Raw genomic sequence first — 26,015 nt, 5'->3', positions numbered from 1 at the left:
AATTCTTCTGTAAGTAATCTTTAACTTTCCACCAAAGCCTTAACGGTATTACTGCCATCAGTATTCAAATCTTCAATCACCAATATTTAGGTCACTATTCAAATCTCCTCTTTTTACTCTCATTTCTTCTCTGATCAGGACATGTGAAATTCTTCCAAATGGAAACTGGAACAATGTGATGTGACCTTTCTCCTCTTCTTCCCTCCTCTATCACACAGATACTTCTCATTTGCTCTCTTCCATAAATCCCTAATTTATGCAAAGACCTTCTTGTGCCATCTTGTGATTTACCTCAGACTCCTTATAGCTATTCCTTCTATATTAGTATTTGCTTCGGTCTGTTCCCTTTGCTGTCCAACATCAAAATATACACACAATTTAGGTTTTCACATTACAAAGGACAAAAATGTAGGTATCCAAATGTAGGTATCTTTACTCCATGACCAATCTTTGAGCTGCGAACCCCAAATCCGATCTTCCTCCTTGTCCTGAAACCTCCATATACTGCCCTGGCTCTATATATTCATCTTTTATCTTATACTTTGACTGATGATACCAAAAAACAGTCTTTTCCCTGTCTGGACAATGCCTTTCCCCTGGGGGCATATGATTAGGGCTTCCAAAATATGATAGCAATATAAATTATAGATCGCTAAAATGAAATAATGAAGAAGAGTTTTAGAGGAAAATTGTGGGACCATATTTTGGACATGTTGTTTCAAATTCCCATAGTTTTAAAAATACAGGAGAATGTTAAGAGAGATGCAGTCAGGGACTGACCTGGAACTGAAAAGCATATTCAGGTTGTCTGCTTACATATGACAATATTTCTGTAGGAGAAACAGTATCAATAACAACATGTAGACAGACTAAGTAGGGGAAAGGAACAGAGCTTTTACTAAGTTCTGTAGGATAAATTCCCAAAGACATTAAAAAAACTAGCAGGTAAAGGAAAATGAAAGTATGACAGCTGCAAAATACAAGAGAAGAAATCAAAGAGGAGATTATAAAAGTAGAAAGCTAAAGCATGATGAAGATGTAATAATTCAACATTTTCACATAAATGTTTCAGGGAAAACCTGGAAAAAACCCACTGTTCAAAACTCTGGCTGAGACACAATTACTTTTGAAGAAGAAATGCTTTGAAGAACTTGCTATGACTATAAATACGAATTTTTGTTATATTATTCTTTTACATGTGGTACTCATAGCTACATCTGTAAACAAGACATACTGCTACAAGATTTTGCTTTGTGCTAGCAGACACAGGCCAGCAATACTGACGTGTACATCCGTAACTTCTAAATTCTATTACTACAATGTAAAACACATACATATGATACTGTTAGCTGAGATTAAAAAGAACACAAAAAGGCTGTTACTCCAAATAATGCATTCCTTATAAAGCTGTATGTAATTTTACCACAACAGTCAGGTCTAGTATGTCATATACATGCTGAGCTCCAGGTTTCAACTTTGACTTTCAGATTTCTCTATGGAAACTATTCAAATGAGCAGAAAGAGATCTCTTCCAGGAGATTAATGTCCTTGGCTAAAATCAGTGGATAGAGGCCTGCTTGGGTGGCAGAGCGGGATTCTGTACCCTCCTACTGACTAAAGCAGAACCTGACCTGCTCGGTCTAAATTAACACTTGTGAATACACCCAAACACTCTTTGGTCCTGTGTTCTGCTGCCAAACCACTAAGCAACAGCTAACCTCTGGGACTAAGCATGCTCTGCCCCACTCACTGCAGCAGAGCACTGCTTTACAACCTGGGAGCTGTGGACCGCGTGGATCTGATGGACTACTTCCATGGGACCAGCAGGTTATGATGAACAGAAGCAATCTGGCACGTGCTATACAGCAGCCTATGTAGAGCCACTTTTAAAAATAATCTCCATCCCATCAGAAAGCTTAGAGGCCAGAAAAACAGGATGAGCCTGAAATGCATCACAGGATTTGTATCCAAAAAAGAAATGTCGGGCTTAAAAACTCACAGAATATCACCAGTGGGACACACTCCAAGGTGCCAGGTCAGATGATGGCTCTAACCAGGGCACAGAAAATCACAAGTGTATCACAGGACCCAGGCTAGGTTGTGCAGACTCTGCTGAGTAGCAGCTTCACATCTTGCTGTACTCTGTAAAAATGCTCACGGAATTATTGGCTTATGCTACCCAAGTCACCCCAGACGGGAATTAATGTACCAGGGCAGCATGGACTGAACGGCTGCCGAGGCTCCTGTTTGTCAGGTGCTTTCAGCTCTTTGTTTCAACTCCTACAAGTGCCGCTGTGCCTCTTACAGGGGTAGCAGTCTTCCTCATTATAATGATGTCTACAGCAGTTTGTAGCTTCCTTTCCCTTTCTTTAAAGCAATTATCTGGAGAACGTGAATAGTTTACGCGTCTTTAAGGGCAAGAGTTCACTATCAGAAGAGTCTTCCTTAATGACTACTTACAACTCAGGCAGTGCAGGAAATTGTCTGTTGCCAGTACAGGAGACTTTAATGCTACATTTTTCTTATTAAGCCTTTTGTTTACCTACTGACAACCCAAGGACAACGCAGACCTCCATGAAAACGTTCAGGTTCCCTAAAGCAAAAACTGAAAAAATTCTGGCTCCTAAGAAATGATACAAACCATCTCAAAATCACAATGAGGAAGGAAGGAAGGAAGAGTAGTGTCTTGATGGATGTCAGCAATACATTCAGAGCAGCAAAGGACAGACCGAATCAAAAGCACGAGTTCCTGACACTGGAACGCCTCTACCACCATCGGGGTAATGCTGAAATAATTCTGAGTATGTCTGTAAGCTTCTATTACATTTCTTAATGGAAGCTGGAATTCACAGAAACCTGGGGCAGCACAGAAAGAAAAAGTGAGAAAAGAAGGCAATTCTGCTTCTGGAAAGAAAGCTTCCCCTGCGTTTCAGGAAAGGCAGAGAAATGGCAACACAACCCACCCGGACACTGAAAAGGCTGCTCAGCCCGTCCCAAGCGAGGAGGGGAGCGAAGGGAAAGGGGGCAGAGATCCCCCAGAGCCCCCGCGAGCTGCCAGAGCCCCGCGGCACTGAGCGTGACCCCAGCCGGCCGCTGCTCCCGCGGGGAATAACGGTGGCGGGGGGTGTTTAACCACGGTCCATGTGCTTCAGCATCCCTGTCAAAACACCAGCACACCTGGCACACCTCCCTAGGAAGTCACCTTCCTCCTTTCAAGAAACCCGAAAAAGCCATGAAAGAAAAATGGCTTCATCACTGCAGTTCTGTGGATTTTTTTAGCCTTTTTCTTTTTTTTTTTTTTTTCCCAAAGGGAAGCCAAAAATGAATTCCACTGCGAGGCTCTATCTTTCCTCATGAAAAGTAAAAGACTTCCCCCAGCTAAGGCTGCTTAGCAGCTGCTAAACACAAATGCTGTCATTTTAGGAAAGGCAGAAATTCTCAATTCCATTTGGAAATTATTGAAATTATTTTGGTTTTCTGGGCAAGTTAAAAATTTATTTGTCACAGAAGGTGGCCAGAGCTTGAGTTACAATACCTGACTGAAGAATGAGCTGACATGGTTAAAAAAATGTGATGGAACATTTTTAAATTGGGAACTCCTAAAGAGGAACTGCATTCTCCCTACCGCACACATTTAGTTTTTTTTTTTTAAATTGTTGCATTTCAGGTAAGATACAATCCTTACCCTAGAGAGTCTATGAGCTAACAAAGTATTTCTACAGATGTTAATATAAGCATAAGATATCAGCAACGGCAAGTTTAAAAGCTAGATAGTATTTTCTATATTTTCCTTTTGTTGTAAATGGGAGAGCAAAACAAAGCCTATAGCCTGAAGACAACTTCGACTTGCATTTACAAAGGATCCTATTCCTACAAAAGCGTAACTAAACAGATTAGAATGCCTGCACCAAAGCATACTGTTATTATGCTGCGTATTAGCATGCAAATTGGGATGATGGCTCTCAAAAATAACAGGCTGGCCTATTTGTTTCCATCAATACTAGCAATCCATGGAATTTATTTGATGCCTTGAGAAACAAGGTATGTTATTTTTTTACCTGTAAATGTTATTTCAACAATAAAACGAGCTCAGTTCGGAGCTTAATTGCCTTTTGCTTATATCAGAGTTGAAAAGATAACCAAGGAAATTGCAGGATTTTGATTTTTTTTTTAAAGGTATCAACTGAGGTGTTCAAGTGCCTCTGAAGTAACTCAGCAGTGACTGCCAGAGTAATTAATGAGAATATTTACAAGCTGTGAAGAAGACAAACATCTGGTTAGGAGGAAAGGTTAGGGAAGAAAAGCATTACACTCTGACATGGTGCAATCCAGAGAAAACTAACTTGCGGTGGAAATGAACTGACTCCAGAACAAGACTGCTGCCAAACAGACCCTACGAGGAATAAGTGTTCAAGACAGTAGGAGCGAAGACACAAACTTAAAGGACGGATCTTTCTGAAGTGAGCCCGCTTTTATCAGATCAACTTTGTTTACAGAGTTGTGGTGGAAGAGAACTTCTTCAGGGAACGATTCAATGGGATTGTCATTGCATCACAAACTCCCTGAGGCGCCGAGGACAGGAGGGACCTCTGGAGCTCTGCCCTGAGCAGGGGCAGCCCGAGCAGGCTGCGCTCCAGCCGGGTTCCGAATATCTCCAAGGGTGGAGGCTCTGCAACCTGGGCACCCTGACGCAGAGTTTGACCACCCTCACAATAAAAAAAAAAAATGTCATTGTTATATTTAAACAGAGTCTCCTGCACTTCCATTTGTGCCCATTGCTTCTCATCCTGCCACCGGATACCCCTCAGAAAAGCGCAGTTGTATTTTCCTTACTGCTTCCCACCAGCTGCTTACACACACTGAAAAGGTGCCCCCGAGGCTCCTCTGGAGGCTGAGCAGTCCCACCTCAGCCTGTCCTCGTACCACACACGCTGCAGTCCCTTAATCATCTTTGTGGCCCTTTCCCGGACTCGCTCTGGTAAGTCCACGTCTCCCTTGTACTGGAGAGCCCAGCGCAGGACACGGTGTCCCAGATTTGGTCTCACCTGTGCTGAACAGAGGGCAACAAACACCTTCCTCTACCTAACGCAGCCCAGGACGCCGTTGGCCTCTTTTGCTTCGAGGTGGCATTGCTGGCTCATGTTCAGCTTGGTGTCCCCCGGGATTCCCAGGCCCTTTTCTGCCAAATTGTTTTCCAGCCAGTCGGTCCCCAGTGTGCACTGGTGCATGGAGTTATTCCTTCCCAAGTGCTGGACTTTGTGAGGCTCATGAGGGAAAAGGCAAAACTGGTTTTAAGACCTCACTTTCTTATGAATCTGCCCTGGGAGAATCCTCATATACATGTCAGGATACTCAACTACAGCCTTGCAAACCGATTCTGAAAAAACAGTTCAGCACCTCTAGTAAAGCATCTCCATTAAAACCAAAAATTTAAAACAACCTGTGTAACTCTAGAGAGTGAAGTTTACCTTGAGCAGGGAGGTTATTTGTCACAAGCTGTCCTTTTGTCCAAGTTTTGCCACTGAACCTGAAGGATCTGCCTTTATAATTTCCACTGGTAAAGGTGGAGAGGTTTCACAGTTCTCAAGCTCTGGTATCAGATCACAACGTAACAGAGGTTCAAAGCTAGAGAGACCTTCCGTAGCAGCCCTAGTAAAGCAAGCTCCAGCACCTGGGTGGATATTGGAGTTACTCTCCCTGTTATGACTGCTGCAAATTTTAGTTTACACTGGATCCGATAACCTTTCTCTAAGAAAATTTCATAGTGCTGAAACACAGATTCCAGATGTAGCTTAAAATCTAAAAACTAAGTGTACCAAAGTCATTAAGGGCCCAAATCAAGGTCTGAAACTTAAACCCTATTACTAATTGTGGAACACAACTGTGAAACAACTCCAGTATTTTGTCTGGGAGCCCAACGTCTCAGATTTCAAGATCTCCCCAGGGAGATGCCAATCCCTACCCTACCCAGTGCTGACGTTCCCACCATGCCAGTCCTGGGAGAGAGCAGTCCTACGCGCAGCACTGAACAACTGCTCAGGATCAGAAGTGGAGGCAGTTTCTCAAAGAAGAATGCACGTGGGGCAGGAGCCCATTATCAGGTAATGGATGAAGACTAGAGAATGAATCCCTGTGGCCAAGTCTTTCCTCCCAATCAGAGGATTGGTTTTGGCTGGCTTGTAAGGCTGACGAGTCTGACTGAAGGCACAGTACAGCATACCACCACACCCAAGTAAAAGATGATCTGTGGTATTTTCATATATGCAGATATTAAAACCTACACAACTCTTACACAGTAACTTCATATTAATTTAGTCACAGAATCCAAAGCAGTAGCCATTGTGAGCACAAGCTTCATACCTTCCATCTTCTGCTTCTTAAGCATTGAAAATTACCATTTAACAAGAGATATTCCATCCAGATCCATAGCAACAATGAACTCTTGCATATGTCCTGTCCCAGACTTTGAACTATAAAAGCTTCTGGCTTCCTTTTTCCTTAGTGGGCACATCTGTTATCAGAGCTGTGGCTTCCCTAAATGTCTCTTTTCCTACCAAATGTCCTAGTGATCCCCAAGCTCGTTTCTTCTACTGTCTCTTTCCTTAACATTTTCTATTTTTACCCTCCCATAGTCAGGCCCCAACACCAGGCCTCCCTTAACTTCTTTTACTCTAGGGACCTAATCCAGACTTGATCTTCCCCACCTGCTAAGCCTGCTGTGGCTTGCCACATACCTCTGTACATCAGCTGCAATGATTTCTCATCAGCTCTTTTATGCAGACAGAGGAACTGCTGCCTGAATCTGAAGCAAAAATACCACGTGCAATAGAATAAAAGTTTCTGAGGAAAAAAAGTAATAACTTAGGGCAAGAACAATGGCACAAATTATTGTTAGTGACATCATTCATCAAGCAGTTTGGGAGGCAGCTGTAGAAGAGGTTGATAAGAACTAGAAATGTAATTTTAATACCACAAACATTAGAAGTTATTGTATCAAGTTATCTGAATGCTAAGCCTATGTGTAACAGGATTGAAAGTGGGGACTGGTTGGCAGAAGAGATGAGTGGGGAGAATCTCTGGCTGCTTGGAAGAAAGTGTCAGCAAAAGGGGCACTTATGCAACTGCTCCCAGGGAAGATGGTTGGATTGGGGTCTGCATGGGAGCAGCCCTACCGCACAATGCGGGCAAGAGAAGCTGTCAGACAGGGTAGGAATGCATGCACTGATCTATAAGGATGATATTAATCTGGGTATCTGGTAACTTCCTCCAGGTACCTTCAAGCAGAAAAAAGATCAGACTACGGATTATCTCCAGATCTTTCCATCATTTCACTTATGTCCAAACGTTTTACCTTTGCCTAAGTTCTGTGCTATTCTTTTTTGACCTGTAATTCACATAAACAATTTTACTGCTTGTTTCCTTACTGTATTTATTCCACCCTGTGTGCTTTTCCTGACATAGAAGTTTATAAGGGTAAAAGGATAAAGGAAGAGGGAGGAAGCAATAAGTCGCTGTTGCTCTTCTGTTAGTGCAGCCTGTCACATAAGGATGGGTAAGACACTGCAGTACTGTAGTTTACCTAATATTTTACCTAGATCAACCCTCTCACCTTTTTGGCTAGATTTCCCATAAGATTTGTCTCCATGAATTTGCTCCCTTCAACATTCTTTTAAAAATCACTTTTTTAATGAGATCCACAGTTCTCAGGAAATGTCTGTAAACCTATAGAGCAATTGGAAAATTCCCTTTTGCTTCTGTTGCAATAAGGAAGAAAAGGCCTATGGAGCATTGCAATTCCAATCTTGTTCACTGCTGAGCAAATGCAGATTAAATTCACAACCAGATACAGTTTGCAAGAGGATCAAGAGAAGACAATGAAACAAATGCCAAAACCCAGCACATCAAAATCACAGCAATACTTAACCATGTCACAGGCATAAATGTCAGGAAACAGAGAATAGAATATAAATCATGAAAACCTCGCTAGAGACAGACTGCCAAGCTGTGCCTGTAAACAGCTAGGCAAAACCAAGAGTCTAGAGCTTATCTACCTGTGTCTTAAAAGAAAGAAGTCTATACACCTTGAAATGACTATAAATGCATTAAAGCAGAAGAAGAGGTAACAACTAGTAGGGCAGGGGTTTTGAAGGGTGATAACATGATTTTACTCTGTAGGGAAGGAAACAAAAGATGAAGATTAGCTTATGGGTGAAAAAACCCCCAAAAATCGGTATGTTGTGGTTTTTTTTGTTTTTCCTAGAATTCACATACAAAGCATCATAATCATACACTGTGTGCAACTGTACAAGAAATTAAACACACCACTTTTTTGGCCACTAAAGCCAACAAATAGTTTCAAAACACTTGCACAACCTTCTGCAGGAAACCTTTTTGCTTCCCTGAACTCCATAAAGCTCTCTTAGCCAGATGACTCTTTCATCACTCTTTCTCACTGTTAATCTTCAGTTTTCCATCCCTTATTGCTCCTTAAATAGTTTCCATAGGCAGTAAACCCAGGAAATTTTAGCTAAGAAAAGGTCTGGAAGCGAGAGGAGCTCGGCATTTGCCTCCCATAGTGAGCACTGAGGTGACTCATGTGCTCAAATGCTACTCAAGACAGACATTTGAATGGGTACCAAAATCTTTGGGAGTTAGCACTTGAAAGCGTATGTTAAAGCATAGTTCAAGTGAAGTTTTTTTAAAAGTTTCAGAATAAATATGAACATTTAGAGAATGTAATTTTTCTGCTGCTTGTTTCTTCATCTTCCACTACAAGTAGTGCTAGAACTCCACAACGAATCTTGTTCTGCATTGTTCCTGATGAGTTCATAAAGAATCAGTCTTCGTCCCAGAAACATAGAACACTTTTCATCCAACAACAGTCTGGTCTTAAATACTCTGGGACTAAGACTGTTACAGTGGGAACAACGAAGGCATTAAGTGCTTCGTTACGTGAGAAAGGACAGCATATTTACATATGTTGAACAGAAACCCTGCTTGGACCAGATGTTTTGAACAAGAAAATACTCCATTTACCATTTTCAACATGGGCAAGTCTGTGCATGAGAGGCAGCCACACAAGGCACTGAGGAGGTGGATCAGCCATCAATGTGTCTAAAAACATGTTTAGCATGATCTTTTTCTGCAAAGAAAAGAGAAATAGAACTTAATTAAAGAAAAATTTCAATTTTATACACCAAAAACTACTTCAGCCTTAAAATCTCTCTATGACTCAACTTCTGTCTACCAGGAATACTTCATATGCTATAAATAGATAAAAATCACAAATTCTTTACTCAGGGAGTTTCAATCTGCATTAGGCAAACAGTTACACCACAAAGAAGGTATTAGTATAGACATGATATAATCATACGAAAATAAATGATAAACAGATGAACAGAAGACTCCAAGAAATGGAGGACTAGTCAGTCAGGATTCATTCCTGAGTTGCCATTGAAGATTCTTATTTTGAAGAGGAATACAACAAACACAAGTGGAGGTTATTTAACAGCATAGAAAAACAGTATTTCAAACATACAGACAGCACTGAAAAAAGTAGACACACATAAAAGTGTAATTACAGTTAATATTCATATACGATCCCTATAGGTTTTTTTGGGGGTTTTTTGGGTTTTTTTTTTAAAGGTAAAATAAGGAAAGAAGAGGCAAGGGGAGAACGAGGCTAAGGTTTTAAACAATGATTAATAAAAATGAAATTAAATCATTAGGAAAAGGAAGTCAGGTATGTTAAGAGCAATAATTTCTAAGTTTTCAAATTCAAGTGAGCAAAAGAAAATATCTGTTGCAAATACAAACAGATGGAGGTAACTGGTAAGAAAACCAGCTAAGAATATTATTATTGATACAAAGAAAGAATACGTTGGCTTTTGCATACAATAAGCTAGATGCTTAAGAACTTCTCGCAGGCAGAAGACCAGCTGGTCAGATGGCACTTTTTTCTCACCTCAGCATATGGCAGTGTTACTCCAAAAAGCACCCACAACAGGGAGGGTAAGCGGAGCTAGAGGAAAAGCCAGGCTGGTTTTCCAGGGGCTGTGAAACTAATTGTAGCTTTCACCTGCAACCATCATACCAAAAATTAAGGTGTGGGGTTTTTTTGGTTTGTCCTTTTTTTTTGGCTTTGGTTTGTTTGAGGGTTTGGTTTGGTTTGGTTTAATTAAAGAGAAGGTTTATATTTAAAGCAGCAGTATTTTCATGATTAATGGCAAATACAGACATCTAATACCTCTGCAACTAACTACCCTAGAGAGATAATATGGAATTATAATTATCTGAGTTACCATTAAGGAAAATTCTAAGAAATATTTAATTTTACTTCTTCCAACTTTTATAAGGTGTCCCTGTTCCAGTCTCTGCTCGGCAAGTGAAAAGCTTTTCCTGAACAGTTAACTGCTCCTACAAGAGAGTCCAAGAATTTCCTTTGCCAGATCCGACATCAGACGCACTACCTGGACAAGACCGAGCGCCTGGATCTTGCCTGGCAAGCCCAGCCTTCCTCCTCCTCACAGCCAAGTCATCCTTTGGGCTATTAATAACTGCACACAGCCAGCCTGCCTTCCCCTCCCCTCCCTTTGGGTGAAGGCATCCAACATCTTTTAACAAACGCACATCCCAGTAAGGCCAGGAAACACTCTAAATATGCTGAACCAAGCTTTTACCTGGTGGTTGGAGGGTTTTTTTACCTGTTTTACAGTTTTTACCTGTGAATTAATGGATTGTGGTATGCGGTGTCGGAGACTAGAAAGGGCTGCTCACGTAACCAGGAACCACTGTGCTCATGACGTCAAATGGCAGCATCGTCTGTAACTGATGTGCAGATTGCACATTTCAAATCTGAACATAATTACTTACTTACGTGGATGGGTACTGTAAAACTTTATAAAAATGCCTCCGAGGTTCACAGTTTTGCCTTGGCTCAAATCTCTCCTACTGTTTCATGAACAGGAGTACGAAGGTTACTCCAGATAATCAATACTGCACACAGACAGACAAGATTTCTGGAGGCAAGACTCAGGATCCATTGGACATCACACCCATTTTTAAAAAGCATAAAAAGGAGGACGCTAGGGAGCCTCACCTCCAGGCCTGTTAAGATCACGGAGCAGATCTTCCTGGAAAACATGTCCAACCATACGGCAGACAGGGAGGTCATTTGGGACAGCCAGCACGGCTTCATGAAGCGCAACTGGTGCCTGACTAATCTCATGGCCTTCTGTGATGTGACCGCATCAGTGGACAAGAGAAGCGCTACGGATGGCATGTACCTGGATTTCTGTAAGGCCTCGGGCATGGTCTACCACAGCATGCTGGCCACTGAACTGGAGAGATAAGCGTCTGATGGATGGAGTGTTAGATCGAGAATTGGCTGGATGGCCGCATCCAAAGAGTTAAAGTCAGTGGCTCAACGTCCATGTGGAAACCAGTAATGAGTGGAATCCCTCAAGGGTCTATACTGGGACTAATATTATTTAATATCTTCATCAATGATATAGACTTTGGGATCAAGGGTTCCCTCAGCAAGTTCACCCATGTCACCCAGCTGTGTGGTGGGGGACACGCGGGAGGGCAGGGATGGCATCCAGAGGGGCCTGGGCAGGCAGGACTGAGCAAACCTCATGGAGTGCAACACGGCCAAGGGCAAGGTCCTGCCCGGGGGTCGGGGTGATCCTCAATATCAGCACAGGCTGGGGGATGAAGGGGTGGGGAGCAGCCCCGAGGAGAGGGACTGCGGGGAACTGGGGGGGGGGAAAGCTGGACGTGAGCCAACACCGTGCACACACAGCCCAGAACCCACCCGTGCCCTGGGCTGCAGCCAGAGCAGGGGGGGCAGCAGGGCCAGGGAGGGGATTGTCCCCCTCTGCTCCGCTCTGGGGAGACCCCCCTGCAGTGCTGGGGCCAGCTCGGGGGCCCCAACAGCAGAAGGACCCGGAGCTGCTCGAGCGGGGCCAGAGGAGGCCACGGAGATGCTGGGGGGGCTGGAGCAGCTCCCCTGGGGGGCCGGGCTGAGAGAGTTGGAGGGGTTCAGCCTGGAGAAGAGAAGGCTCCAGGGGGACCCTGAGAGTGGCCTCCCAGGGCTTAAAGGGGGGGCAGGAGAGGCGGGGAGGGACTCTGGATCAGGAGGTGGGGATGGGACCAGGGGGGGCGGTTTTAAACTGCCAGAGGGCAGATTTAGTTGAGATCTAAGGCAGAAATTGTTCCCTGTGCGGGGGGTGAGGTGCTGGCCCAGGGTGCCCAGAGCAGCTGTGGGTGCCCCCTCCCTGGAAGGGTTCAAGGCCAGGTTGGACGGGGCTGGGAGCCCCCTGGGCTGGGGGAAGGGGGCCCTGCCCGGGGCAGGGGGGGGCACTGGGGGGGATTCAAGGTCCCTTCCCACCCAAACCGGTCTGTGACTCGATGACTCTATGATTAGACAGCAGTATATGATACACACAGTGGCCGAAGTACCTAAACCTACCAGGAGAGGTTCTTTCTGCTGTAGACATGGTTGTTCCTCAAAGAGAAAAACTGCTTCCCTTTAAGCAGCGAGAACCTTATTAGTTGTCAAAGCCCGTGTGTGGAATGATGCAACTTCCAGGTAATTCACGAGAGGGCAGTAGGGACACAGGCTTTGGGGTTTTTTCACCAATACAGGTAGGATATTTTGCAACCAATCAACCAAAAAGAATCATGCAGCATTATCATTGCTACATCTTATCTGTCTGGGCATAGGCATTCTTGGTAATGCTGACTTGACAGGAAAGCAAACAAAAGTCTCCTCCTCATGGAAATTGCGAGTGTGTCAGAGAAGAAGCCTAGATCAAGCCCTTTCTTTTAGCTGGTCTAACATTTCCTTACTGGGTTCAGAACCCAACCATTGAGCAACCACAAAAACTCACTCAGTCACCCTCTGTGATGCAACAACCACCAAATAAACTGGCAGCAGGTTCCAAACTCCAAGAACATAAAATTAGTAAATGTGAAAGCACAACCAGCCATGAGTGTCAAATGCTCCCTGGGAGAACAAATATTTATGCATAGATACTCTCTGTAATCACCTGCTTACTCTCTATCCCATTTTAATAATTGTTTTTACCAATTGCTGTTAGCATACCTACTTGTCTGACTAGCTCTGTAGTCTCAGATCTTCTTGCAGGTGTGTGCAGCGACAGGTTATACCAATGCTATTCTTGTACTTAGAAGAATACCGTAGGCTTGCTTCAATAGCAAAAACTCAGCCAGTTTTATTGTTACACTGCCAACATGCTTGTTTCAACAAGATGTTAATGCGTATATTTCCCCACAAAATACCGGCATAAAACCACATCCCCTGAGCCAGCAAAGACGTGGTGCGATTTTTAACTCTACAGTGATCAAAACAAGTTCTACCGCCCTAAGCAGCTGTGTCAGACCCCCCACCTGTGTCTCTAACTCTAGCAGAGCATGTTTCCACCATCCTTTATACAGAAGACCATCCTGTCCTTAATAAACATATCCCTACTATTCGCTTTAACAAGACTGTACACCCTGAGCACCCTCCTGACACCACTGTGAAGCTCGTGCGGCCAGTTCAGCTATCAGCCATCCATGAAGCCCGAGTCAGCCAGCGCTTTAGCAGAGCTTTTGTGTAAGGCGTGCACAAATCAAAGCCTGTCTAGGCCGGCTTGTATAGTCTGTGCTGCTGAGTTTCAGCAGAAGAAGGTGCAGTTTGACGGTATAGAAGCCAAGCTCCTGGCTCCCACGTCTCTGAAATGAACTTCTCAGCTCAGCAGAAATGCTGCACTGGAACTACTCTGTAAATGAGATATGAAGTGGACCCACCTCTGCAGCGACAGGGCAGGCTGTGCCACAGACGCAGAAAGATTCTAAGGCAGGGAAAGTCATGGCGATACAACATCTCCAACAAATAGATTGTAGCCAAGTGAACAAAAGTCTTAAGAAAATTATGACAAGATATCTTACATCTGTGGAAGCACCCACTTGACCTAGAATAGTAAATTTTTACTGGAAGCTCTTTCTACATCTGGAAGCCATCACAAAGAATGCAGCTCTTGTCAAAAGCATCCCAATAAACTCCATTTTGCGTGGGCAACAAGTTTGAATTATTCCATCTGTGACCCCAGAAATGAAACAGAATTACAGGGTGTATACAATCACTGACACTTCTTTGCCTCTCTGCCCTCTCACCACTCAGACAGCAGTAAGTTTTTTAGCCTTTGGCACCTGAAAGAAGTGGCTCCCAGAACCAGGACCTCCACGGGCAGCCAGGAACCACAGCTGGCCAGGAAGGATTTGTCTCTTGGTAGTTTAAGTAACACTAGGGAATGTTCCTGGCACTAAAACTCAATCATGCATGCTTTTATGTTATTAAACCTGTGCCTGGTTCAACTGCTCACTCCCCCAAATGATTCCAGCATCCAGATCAAGTGTTAATATCAGCTAGGAATCCTTTTTAATAAACAGTTTCCATGTAACCACCCTGCTCGAGGGAATAAGAGTTTAATAGCAGGGATGTGGTTACACCATTCCAGTTGGCCTTAGGACCACGGAACAGCTCAAGGCACTGTTTAGTTAACTAGTACAGATGTAACTTATATGTCCACCGTATAAATGCCAAAGTCTAAAGCCCCACAGCTTCACCAGTGCCATCTGGAGAGAATTTCAGCAAAATGATGGCTGTAAAAGGAGAATATCACAGAAGTACCTCTGGGAAGCTTATTTTCAGATCTGGGAGGCATAAGAAAATGTAATTAAATCTAAGACAGATTATCCATCTACTTCCCAGGACCTGTTTGCTTCAATGTTGTCAAGTAAATGAAAGAACTGTCTTGGGGTACAGTGTATATCTGAATTAATTAAAAAAAAAAAAAAAATATTACCAGTCTCTACGAACCTGGCCTTAACACTAAATTTTGTTCAGCAAAACAGAATCCCAAGAGCAAGGAAATTTCTAAAACTGAATCATTATGAAAAATTAGCTTTATTGTTCATGGGAGACAAAGTCAGAGAGTGCTACGACACGCTGCAGACAACCCATGTGCAAATCGCAGAATCGTTCAGGTTGGAGAAGACCCTTCAGATCATTGAGTCCAACCGCTCGGCTCACCCTGCCGAGCCCACCACTAACCCACGTCCCCAGGCGCCACATCCACACGTCTTTTACATCCCTCCAGGGATGGGGACTCCACCACTGCCCTGGGCAGCCTGGGCCAGCCCTTGACATCCCTTTCTGTGAAGAAATTTTTCCTAATATCCAACATAAACCTCCCCTGGCGCACCTTGAGGCCGTTTCCTCTCGTCCTGTCACTTGTCACTTGAGAGAAGAGATGGATACCCCCCTCACCACACCCTCCTTTTCTCCAGGCTGAACCCCCCCAGTTCCCTCAGCCGCTCCTCCCAGGATTTGTGCTCCAGACCCTTCACCACTTCGTTGCCCTTCTCTGGACGCGCTCCAGCACCTCAAGGTCCTTCCTGGAGTGAGGGGCCCAAAACTGAGCCCAGGATTCGAGGTGCGGCCTCCCCAGGGCCGAGTACAGGGGGGACGATCCCTGCCCCGGTCCTGCTGGCCACGCTGTGGCTGACACAAGCCGGGGTGCTCTTGGGGCCACCTGGGCACGCTGCTGGCTCATACTCACGGGCGGTTACTACACCTCACTTGGCTACCGTGGCAAGATTTGCATCAAGTACCTTAGAAATCTCAACTGTCAAAGTCTAGCTCGCTACACTAGCCTCTCTTTATGGGTAAGAGAGAAATGGTCACTTCCAGAGCAGAGGTTTCTGAACAAAACAAAAACAGCATCCCCAGTCCCTTTTCAGGTGATGAAAAGGGCACGCAGAGCTTCGAATCTGGTGCCTGACTTCTATAGCTCCATAGTGAGGCTGAAGTTTTATGTTCAACAGCAGCATCATATACAGAAAACTTGATGGGATCCATTTCCCTGCACACATAAACAGCTTGCACCGACACAACAGAAAGGGCGGCACGTCCATGGGAACAAGTCATGGGCCCACAAATGCCTCAGCCAGTATGGAAACAGAAAAAAACATTTATTAATTACGCTTTTAGTAAAAAAAACCCTCTGACCTCAGTAACTCACAGATGAGCTGGAGCCCTCTTCCTAAATCAAAGGCTCGTTCTTACTGTGTAGTATTTCAAATAAACTAATTGCTAATTAACTTAAATTTAGAAAAAGTGACTATAAATTGTAAATCTAAAACTTCAGAAATATTTCTTCCGGAACATAATCATGACCAGAGTCTGAACATTTAATTTGAGAACTAAAATTATCAAGGTTCATGTTTACAGTTGATTTAAGGATTATTTATACCATTTACATTATCTTAAATTAGAAACAAATCCTTGGAACAATTAAATTACAACTACAATGTATAAAGAAATAAAAAGCTCTTTTAGGACCATTACTACAACATCTACTCCAAACATTACATGGAATGGCAATATTTTGAAAAAAGCAGCTATACCAATAAGCACAACAGTGAAATTGATTTTAAAATAAACTACGTGTACATACCGTATTTATTCTATACAGACCCAACCAACTAGCAAGTGATTTGTTGAAACTGATACTCTTAACACACTGAGAAAGCTTTAGGAACAACAGAAAAATCAAGGGAAAATAGTAAAAATGTCATGTTTTAGAAAAGAAATAGGTTGTCCTTGCTGTTGTTCTGATGGGGAGCAGACATATCCCTTCAAGGAGGGGGAACAAACTAAAATGGTGCAAAATCCTTCAGTTGCTTAAAACCTAGACATACTATTTTAATTTACTGACTCTCTTAAAACTGCTTAGGTTCTATAGCACGAATTACCAACCCCCCCTCCCTCCAAACCCCATTCCCACTACAACCACCACAGTCATGGACTTCAGAAAAAAGCACTACATTAGCAAGCAATACAAAAATCCTGCTTTGTTCTCTCTTACTTGTTGTGGGAAACAGGTCCGTACAGAATGCTCTGTGTATCCAAAAGAAGGCCCCTCAAACACAGCTGTTGGAAGTTTTAGAACTTCTTTCAAAAACTGATCAAACTTTGTAAATATCATTAATCCATTTGAATCTGATATTTGAGAGAAAATATCTGTAAGAAAATATAATAAAACCTTACAGTAAATATGTGCTTACTACAGAAAACAAAAAAGTTATTTCAATCCATTTAAACCCCAATAATTTTTTGTTTTATTCTGAACGTAATTTCGCATCACTTTATCGGGATAAAATTTATAAACAAACGTATCTGAACAGGCTATGATATAAATCTTCCTCTTTCCTGCATCCCACCTCACCCAGTCTTGAGAAGAGGTTCTGCCAGTGCGTGAACTGTAACAGCAAGAAAGCAGGAGCTAGGAGGCATTATAGAAGTGACAGAACATTACATCTTCGAGCTGACGCCTTCAAAATAAAACTACATAAAATCCCCTGGGAAGTCTCCTAGAATTAAAAAAAGTTGTAAGAATCACAAAGTCAAAACACCTGGTAAATCTGGTGCACATCAGTGGCATGTTCATTTAAGTAACGTGGCGTTGGAGGAGAGGATCAGAGCGACCGGGGTGCGGTGACCTCCGCCTCCACGGCTCGAACGCAGGAGCTGAGCAGCCGAGCGGGTGGGGAAGAGGAAATCTGATCTAATTTGGTACCCGAGATGCTGCACACGCTCAAGAGCCGCAATAGGAACTTTTTTCCTTACACCAGAAAAGTGCTTGCGGTGAAAGTAGGTATGCTTTTTAACTAGCTGTGTGGGGCTAAATGTGTTTCTGAAACCGAAAAGAGGATCGAGCAAGGTGTTGAGCAGTCCTGTGTGTGCACGGAAGCAGGAGGGTGGGAGGGTGGTCCCGGGGGGCGCAGGGGATGGCGGTTTGGCCGGTATTTTCATGCCCATGCCACGCAGACGCAAGGCTGTCTCCTGAGCCTCCTGCTCTGCAGAGCTCAACTCCTCCAACCCCTCTGCTCCAGCCGCCCCACGCGACCGGCCCAAAGCTCCCAGCTCTCCTGTCTCAGGAAGGGTAAAAATACAGGAGAAGCTGTGTAGATAATGTTATAAGAAAGTGATGTCATGCAAAGTATTAGGACAGCTGCGTACAGATAAAGCAGAACTGTCCTGGGATCAAAAATCTCTTTGGAAAAGACAAATGTCTCAAACGGGAAAACAGGGTCTCTGAGATACTCGCAGAGTCAGATTACTCTGCAAAGGAAGATTTCTCTAACAAGAGCAGTAATATTAGTAAGACTTAAAATTTTCCAAGAGGTGACAGATACCAGATTTCTTCACTAACACTGAATCATCTGTGAGGTTACTGAAGACACCATCAGTAATTAAAACATCAAAAAGGATATGTTGACAGAAAATAAGCTTAATTTGATCAAAACCTAGGTCCATGTAAAAAAAGTACCTATTTCAGAAAGTTGTATTTCTAGGAAACTAGAAAAATTATATACTATTAATATATTATGTATTATATAATATTATAATAATATATAATAATAAAATAAATAGTATCAGTATATTATCAAAATATTATAGAATATAAAATATCTAACAAGGGTGATAAAGCTATCTGGAATTTGTATCACTGGTTAAACAGACAAGCTTGAAGGGAAGGTCTGAAGCCCTTGTTGAATAATCTTACAAGACACATTAGTAATAATGGGGGAATGATGATCTTTAAGGTCCCTTCCAACCCAAACCATTCTATGAAAAAAAATTTTTAAAAGAAAAAAAAAAAAAAAGGAGAAATGGGGATCAGGGGCAATGCTGTATTTTAGAAAATTAAGCCAAGCAGAAAAATTAGGTTTAATCTGATAATTGAATGAAGAAAAGTCAGGACCAAAATGCACACAAATGGAAAGTGTGGAAACAACTAAAACTAATCAGAGCCAAACTTCCAGAATCCTAATGCAGTCTAGATCAGAATCACTCCAGAACTGGCACATGCACAAAATCTGAAGGTCTAGTAATAAATCTGTCAAGTTGGGACTGGTGGAACATGACTGGAACATGACAGTACCTGCATTTAAAAAAAAGACAGAAATCTTCGGGTATATACAGTCTATTAATCTGAACTGAAGAGTATGCAAGATTTAAATGATTTTAAAGAGAAAGCAATTAAAGTTATGGAAATAAATTGAAATAGAAATAAAATAGAATGGGCAATATCAAGGGTAAATTAAAAAAAAAAAAAAGAAAAAAACAAAAAACAAAACAAACAAAGAAAAAAACCAACCAACCAAACAAAAACACAAAAAAAACCCAAAACAAACAAACATAAAACCCCCAAACAAACAAACAAACAAAAAAAAAACAACCCCAAATCCCACTAACCTATATAATGTGGCCATAAAGAAGTGGTTTTATAGTCAAAGTAAAGTTGAAATCATTCAGTGGGGAACTTCCACAAGGGAAATCACCAGTGAAATTGGAAAAGATAAAGATTAGTAGGATATAATTATATAGTCATCTGACCTTTCAAAGGGCAGTAAATTGCCCACAAAGAGAAAACCTCAAACAAAACAGAAGCTAACAGTGTAATTCCTCAAGAGCTCAGCTCAGGGTCACAACAGGCGTGTGTTAATAGTGTGTCCTGATGACAAGGTATTATACTTTAACTCGCTTATAAAATTTCAGTTCAATGCTAATATGCTATAAACTTTTTATTCTCTTTGGTTAAAAAAAAAAAAACAAAAAACAAACTACAAAAAATACTGCTCAGTCCCCAAAATACTAACATAAAATGGTACTTGTGCAACTCACTATTTCCTTTTTACAAATGTTTGTAGTAAAACTTTAACATTAAGAACAGAGCTTGTAATATAATCTGTTAAACCTGTCCAACAGTTCCCTCGAGAGCCTCTTTTCAGTTGCTTATACTGCCAAAATTGACTGTTCTGTGTTTTTCAGGCAAGATATTTGCCTGATGTTTTGTACAGTTTCCGCTGAAGGCTCTACCATTTCTCTGATTAAGTTAAAAACAAAGCAACAAAAACCTGGCACCCTCATTTTCTAGGGTCTTGACCTTGAGTGTATCCTGCGTCTCAACTTCTATGAAGTTGACAATTTTTATTGTACAAATTCATAAAAACTTGTTAAATACTAGGTTTAATATCAGTAAAAGCCAAGAAAATAAATTTAACAGATGAATTGGTTTGGCTGTGCTTTTTTTGGGGGGGTGGGGATGGTGTGTGTGGGGGGTGTGCATGTGCAGGTTTTTTGGCATTAATCCAATGTATGTATTAAGGTAAAAAGGACAATCCAAGGAAATACAGGCCAGTGAGTCCCACTTTGGTTCCTGGGAAAATCATGGAGCAAATCTTGGTGCACATTCCCGTGTACACGAAAGAAAAGGTGACTGGGATCCGTCACTGGGACCTACTGAGGTGAAATCCCACCGGAGCATCTCAGTTCTGTTCTGTAATAAGATGACGGAATTTGTAGGTATCATCCAGCTTAACTTGAGCAAGGCTTTTCACTTTTCATTTCCCCACAACATTCCAGCATCCAACCTGGGATGTCAGAGCCTGCACGGGCGAGCCACCAGATGGGCAAGTAGCTGGTTGGATCATCAGGCCGAGGGGAGTGGATAAGGGGCCAAATTCTACGTGGAGGCCAGTAACAAGTGGACTACTGCTGGAATCTGTCCTGGGACATGTCCTGCTCAACATGATCTGGGAGAGGTGCCAGAGTGCACTCTGGCCGGGCTTGCAGATGATGCCAAACTGAGGGGACCAGGTGCTATCCTTGGGGACAAGGGCTGCCCTCCAGCAGGACCTAGACCGGCCGGAGGAATGGGCCGACAGGAACCGTATGGAATTCAAAATGGACAAATGCAAAGTCCTGCCCGTGCGAAGGAAGAGACTGGCAGCAATCCAGGCTGGGGACTAGCTCTGCTGGGAAGGTCCGGGGGGGTTCTGAGTCAGCAGCGTGCCCTGGCAGCAAAGGTAGCCAACAACATCCTGGGCTGAATGAAGAAGAGCTCAGCTAGCAGAGGGAAGTGATTAGCCTCCGCCACCCAGCACTTGTTAGAGCTCTTCCAGATACTGCACCCAGTTTTGGGACTCCCCAGGATTAGAGAATTGTTGAGAATCACAGGATATGAAAGACAAACTGAAGCGAGCTCTGTCGAGTGCTACAAGGATTGGCAGCATGCTGGAGCACTTATCCTAGGAGGATGGGCTAAGGAAACAGCAATTGTTCAGCCTGGAGAAGATACGACACTGAGAAGACCTAATAACACCACTCAAATATCTACAAGGAGATTATGAAGATGCTTTTGGAGGAAAATTTAGTTTGAACTAAGTATCAGAGAGGTCATAAGTCTAGAACAGATACTGGAGAGACCAGAGGATCCAAGAGGCTCCAAGGACCAGCTACTAGATAGATGAGCATCTAAGGCCAGTCTCTGGAGGGATCCATATCCTACAGGTGTGGGCATATAGGTGTGTATTTATGCCACTAACAGGCTTGCACCCTGATCAGGCAGAGGAGGGGAACAGAACCAGGTCATTGGTGCTGTTTGTGTTCACATGGGTATTTTTCATCTGTGTTGGTCCGTGGGGCTGTGTGCGCATGTTCCTACTGGGAATGCACGTCTATCCTCACCACTGCTGGAATGGGGCAGGAGACTGCAGCAGCCTTACCTCTGTCAGATCAGTAGATGTTGTGGCAACCCCTAACATTTGTTATAAACAAATGAGATTTAAGAAAGCCTGCATAAAATCATGCACTGAGCTTGTTCAGTTTGAATAGATAGGATAGCACAGCAAGCCACATATTACTGCTGCTACTTTGGTCTACTGACTAGGACCAAAATAAGGAACTCCCCTTTCGCCCCCACTCCTCCAAAAAACAAAATACCCTCTCCCCAAAATCAAAACCTCACAATTAGACTAATGCATCAACAGCAGATTAACTTTCAGGACCTTTATTATATGAAATCTAGTATTTAGCATACATTATTGTATGACTTTTTAGGGTGAACTTCAGTAAGCACTAAAAGCTTATGAGAGCCTGATGGTGAGGAGAGAAAAAGGAGCTAGTGAGGTGAAGGAGCCAAGGGGCACCACACAGGTTGTCAGAGAAGTCAGCCCTTAGAATGAGCAGGATGGAGTCTTGATTTACCTGAAGTTTTGTCTGCAATTTACTTGCAGAAATGACATGGAAGGAAGCACTAATTACTTCACAATTCATCCACCTGAACACCAAAATGAAGTAATCTGAATCCACAAAATCTGACATTTTTATATGGCATCTCTTGGGCTTAAAAAGCTATGACAAAAAAATCGTAAAGTCCACAGCAGTAAGCTGGGTTTAAAACTACTTTGCACACCATGTAACGGAACTCCTTTGCTAGGAATATCATGGCACAGGAAATAATCTTTTCCAGAAACAGCGAAGTGGTATCACAGAACAACTCTCATTTCATATGTGCTGTCAGACACTGTACGGACTGAAAAACACTCCATTTGTTCACATTTTCAGAATTTAAAAAAATAAGCCTGTACATATGCAAGTACAGAGACCAAGTTGCTATCATAAAAATGAGAAAAAAAAATAATTTACACCTTCCAGGATTTCCAGAAAGCCTTGTGTTCCAGCTGAGCCGTAGCTGATGGCCTGTTTAGGAAAGGGAGCGGAGGCAGTGCAGGAGTGGGGGTGGAATCAGGGGAACAAGTAAACTGGAAACAGAAGAGGTTCAGTGATGAAATGGGTCAGTAATCAGACAGACAGGTGGGAAAGACAGGAAAGGGAAACCAGAAAACATGGCAACATATTCATAATGATCAGAAGTTGAAATAAAGAATATGAGAACAGCTGAGGCAGATCAGATCAAAAGTCTGTTTATCCCAACAGCAGATGGCTCAGGCAAGCACGTTCCCCAGAATGTTCCTCCACTCTCTGAGACTATCCTTGTGTTCAGCAACCTTTGAACCAATTTCACTGAAGGCAAATTCATCAAGGAGTAACTGAGTGGTGTAAATGTTTGATATCGAAAACATCCTTTGGTAAAGTTTAACGTAGTATTGTGTTTCGTTGTTTCAATCTGTTACTGCTAATTTCAGTTACTGCCCTTTAGTTCTTGTACTGGAAGAGGTAAGGAACAGCTGTTTTTTATTCACCACTAACACATTGCTCATGATTTTATAGAACACTATCCTTTCACCACCACTTTTTTTTTCCAGGTGGAAGAATCCTGCTCTATCTAGCTGTTCTTTGTACAGAAAGCTTTCTCTACTTTTGATGATCTTTGTTGTTCTTCCCAAAAAAGATGTATCAGAACTGGAAAGGGCAGAGTGCCAGATCGGGGCACTAGAGCAGCACCTATTCAAAGACTAAAGACACCACAGATTTATATAGTGCCTTTACCTCTCCACGTCCTTCCCTCTGTAACTTTTCATACGTTTTTATAGCCATTACTAAACAGAGCATCAATGAGCTCCAAGATCTCTCATCTGAGCAACAACTCCCTTAGCTCACCTTTCTGTGCGTCACGTCAGGATCACACTTCACTCCTCCAGCATGCACCACTTTACATATATTCTCACTGAATGTCACCTATCATTTTATTTCACAGTTACTCAGCATTCTCAGATGATACTGCAACTCTTCAGTCTATTTTAGTTTTTAATACACTGAGGTACTTTGTACCAAATTGACACCTTTCACTGTATTTTCCCAGATCATTCATGACTTAAAACCAGTTCAGGTCCAGCACTATCCACCAACCTCAGTATGCAAAAAGGACCTTTTTGGTTCCTTTTAGCCAATCTTCTACCCACACAAAGACCCCACTTTTCATCCCTTCCATCAAACTTCTAAATGTCTTTAAGTGTTTGATAAGGGACCTATTTGAATGTCTTTCAGAAAGCCAAGAAGTCTGTATCAGCCAGAACTATTTTGTCCATTTTTTTTTTTTTTGCCCTTATTAATGAACTCCTGTGGTTTTATAAGGCATCCTATCACAAAAGCCAATTCCTCCAACAATGAAACCTCACGTATCCATGTGTCAACTAATTCTATTCTTTATTACTAACAGTTTGCCCAAAATGTATGTCAGGTATACAGGCCTGCAGCTCCTCACGTCTCCCCTTCCAAACTTCACATGACGTTTCCTTCTTCCCATTCCCTTGCCCCTTGGAAAATTTTCAGAAAGACAGGTAACCAGTTCAGCTATTTTATTACTTTTCTTGAGTTCTGGTGACACTCAGAAACTTACTCCACTAAGAACATGACACACTTCCTCTCTTCTCCTCCGCCCTCAGGTTCACAGGATCGTACTATCCTGTATCTCGTATTTTCTCCCCCATTCCACAGAAAGCTGTCCTGTGACCTTGTCTGAGAAGTCAACAGCCTAATTCTATCCTGGTTTAGAGAAAGCTTTTCTGTCTTGCACAGATTTTCTATACACCTAAAATCTCAGTTCCAAATTAGCCAAAATCCCTTTTTCCTGGACAATATTGTTAATCATGTGGTGAGGCTGCTTCTGTGTCCAGCTTTGCGCATGGCATTGTGAGCATTTTAGAGAATAATAGTGGAGTGGTTCCAGTCTTTAACTTTCTCTCTGCCTAAGCAGTGACAACGAGCACGAGGGGACCGAGGAGTGTCCAGAAGTGATGGGGGAGAGTCCTCAACAGATGGTGCCCGTGGACTACCATGACCATACAAAGCAGTGGCAAATCAGCATTTCTGTTACTGCTACAGATAAAGGAGTTTTTCTTTCTCAGTTGACTCCTAAGATATTATGCCTGACAAAAAATCCCTCACCAAAACCAGGTTTTAAATAGGTGTGGTCAAGTCAGTACTCTGTCATAAGAACTATCTCAGAAACATCAAATGGAGGGAAGTCAGTGTGCAACATACTGAAAAGGCAAAGAGAGGAACAGGGTTTTAATACTGAATTAAAAAAAAAAAAAAAAAAAAAAGTGCTACTGTCCAAAACATGTCAAATACAAAGTCGCATATTTTTTGAAAATCTTCTCCAGAGATGCGTGCCAAGAAAAAAGGGACAGCAGATACTGGAGGAAAGATCCCAGAAGTACAATGCCAACTAAAGGTCAGCTAACAAGATACAAGAAAGAATAAGTAAAAGGTATGACAGCCCGAATGTAGCAAAGCTATGAGCAGCAGCGCTATTCAGTGACAGTAGTCAAAAGCCTTTCCTCCAACATGTATGAACGTCAGTTAAGAATTTTTATAAAGACGACAGTTACAGTGGCAAAGGAAACAGGAGCCAATAGAATAAGAAAAAAGAAAAAAGAAGCTTCAAATGCTATGATGAAAACCAGACATTATGAAAAGGCAGAGAGAGAGAACAGTACGTTAATTGCACAAATTTTAAATTTTAAGACTAGACATACCTGTTAAATAAGACTATTAGCTGAGGTATCCTTAAGGTGAAAGCATATTAACTAGCTACCTTTTGAGTCAATAACTTGAGGCTTAATATAACTTCCAGAACAATATCTAGGTCCTTGTCTGAAAAACACCAAAAATTTACTGATTCTTATACCGTTTAATTCCAGTGGTTAATTGCCTTTTTGACTAAAAGGTTACGTAGCCATTTTCTTAATGTGTTTCAGTATCGTCTTGTTAATTCTAGAAATAACGCTCCTTTTCTGTCCCAGACCTGTGCTGAACTGCTCATCTACTATAACCTCTTTGAATCTTATCCTAATTAAATCTAAAACGTAATTCTTTTACTGAGGAGACAGAGACTATATCTTTTTCCCCCCAGTCATTTGATCTTGCATATTTGATAGAGGTAATGCATTTGTTAAAAATGTTTAAGAAGTCTTAAATATCCACTGTCATATATGCTTGTCCCCTTTAATTTACACTAATCTTTAGTCACACGTAGATTTGTTTTTAATCATAGACTTTTATTTTTACTACCAGATTAAAAAAGCAGCATTTCTTGGTACTGAAACATGTGCAGCCTTAATATGTGCATGCAATGATTTCTTACTATCAATTTTTTAGATCTTGTCATGTAGTTTAATTCAGCACACTAGTA

At 42.3% G+C, this 26,015-nt stretch overlaps 1 protein-coding gene across 11 annotated transcripts in view; it reads right to left on the bottom strand.

Moving 5' to 3' along the window:
- DTNB (dystrobrevin beta) overlaps positions 1-26,015 on the bottom strand; it is a 212,810-nt gene that overhangs the window by 155,650 nt on the left and 31,145 nt on the right. For all 11 annotated transcript variants that reach the window (XM_042803206.1, XM_042803209.1, XM_042803210.1 and 8 more), the window contains 2 exons: positions 16,938-17,092; positions 9,037-9,142 (listed from right to left, as the gene is read on the bottom strand). In XM_042803206.1, coding sequence (XP_042659140.1) covers positions 9,037-9,142; positions 16,938-17,092 — 261 coding nt within the window. The remainder of the gene's footprint in view (positions 1-9,036; positions 9,143-16,937; positions 17,093-26,015) is intronic.

Source organism: Tyto alba, unplaced genomic scaffold (genome assembly GCF_018691265.1).
Source record: "Tyto alba isolate M040663 unplaced genomic scaffold, T.alba_DEE_v4.0 Super-Scaffold_40, whole genome shotgun sequence".
NCBI lineage: Eukaryota > Metazoa > Chordata > Aves > Strigiformes > Tytonidae > Tyto > Tyto alba.
Note: the sequence above shows the minus strand (reverse complement) of the source record. Positions and strands in the feature narration are given on the sequence as shown.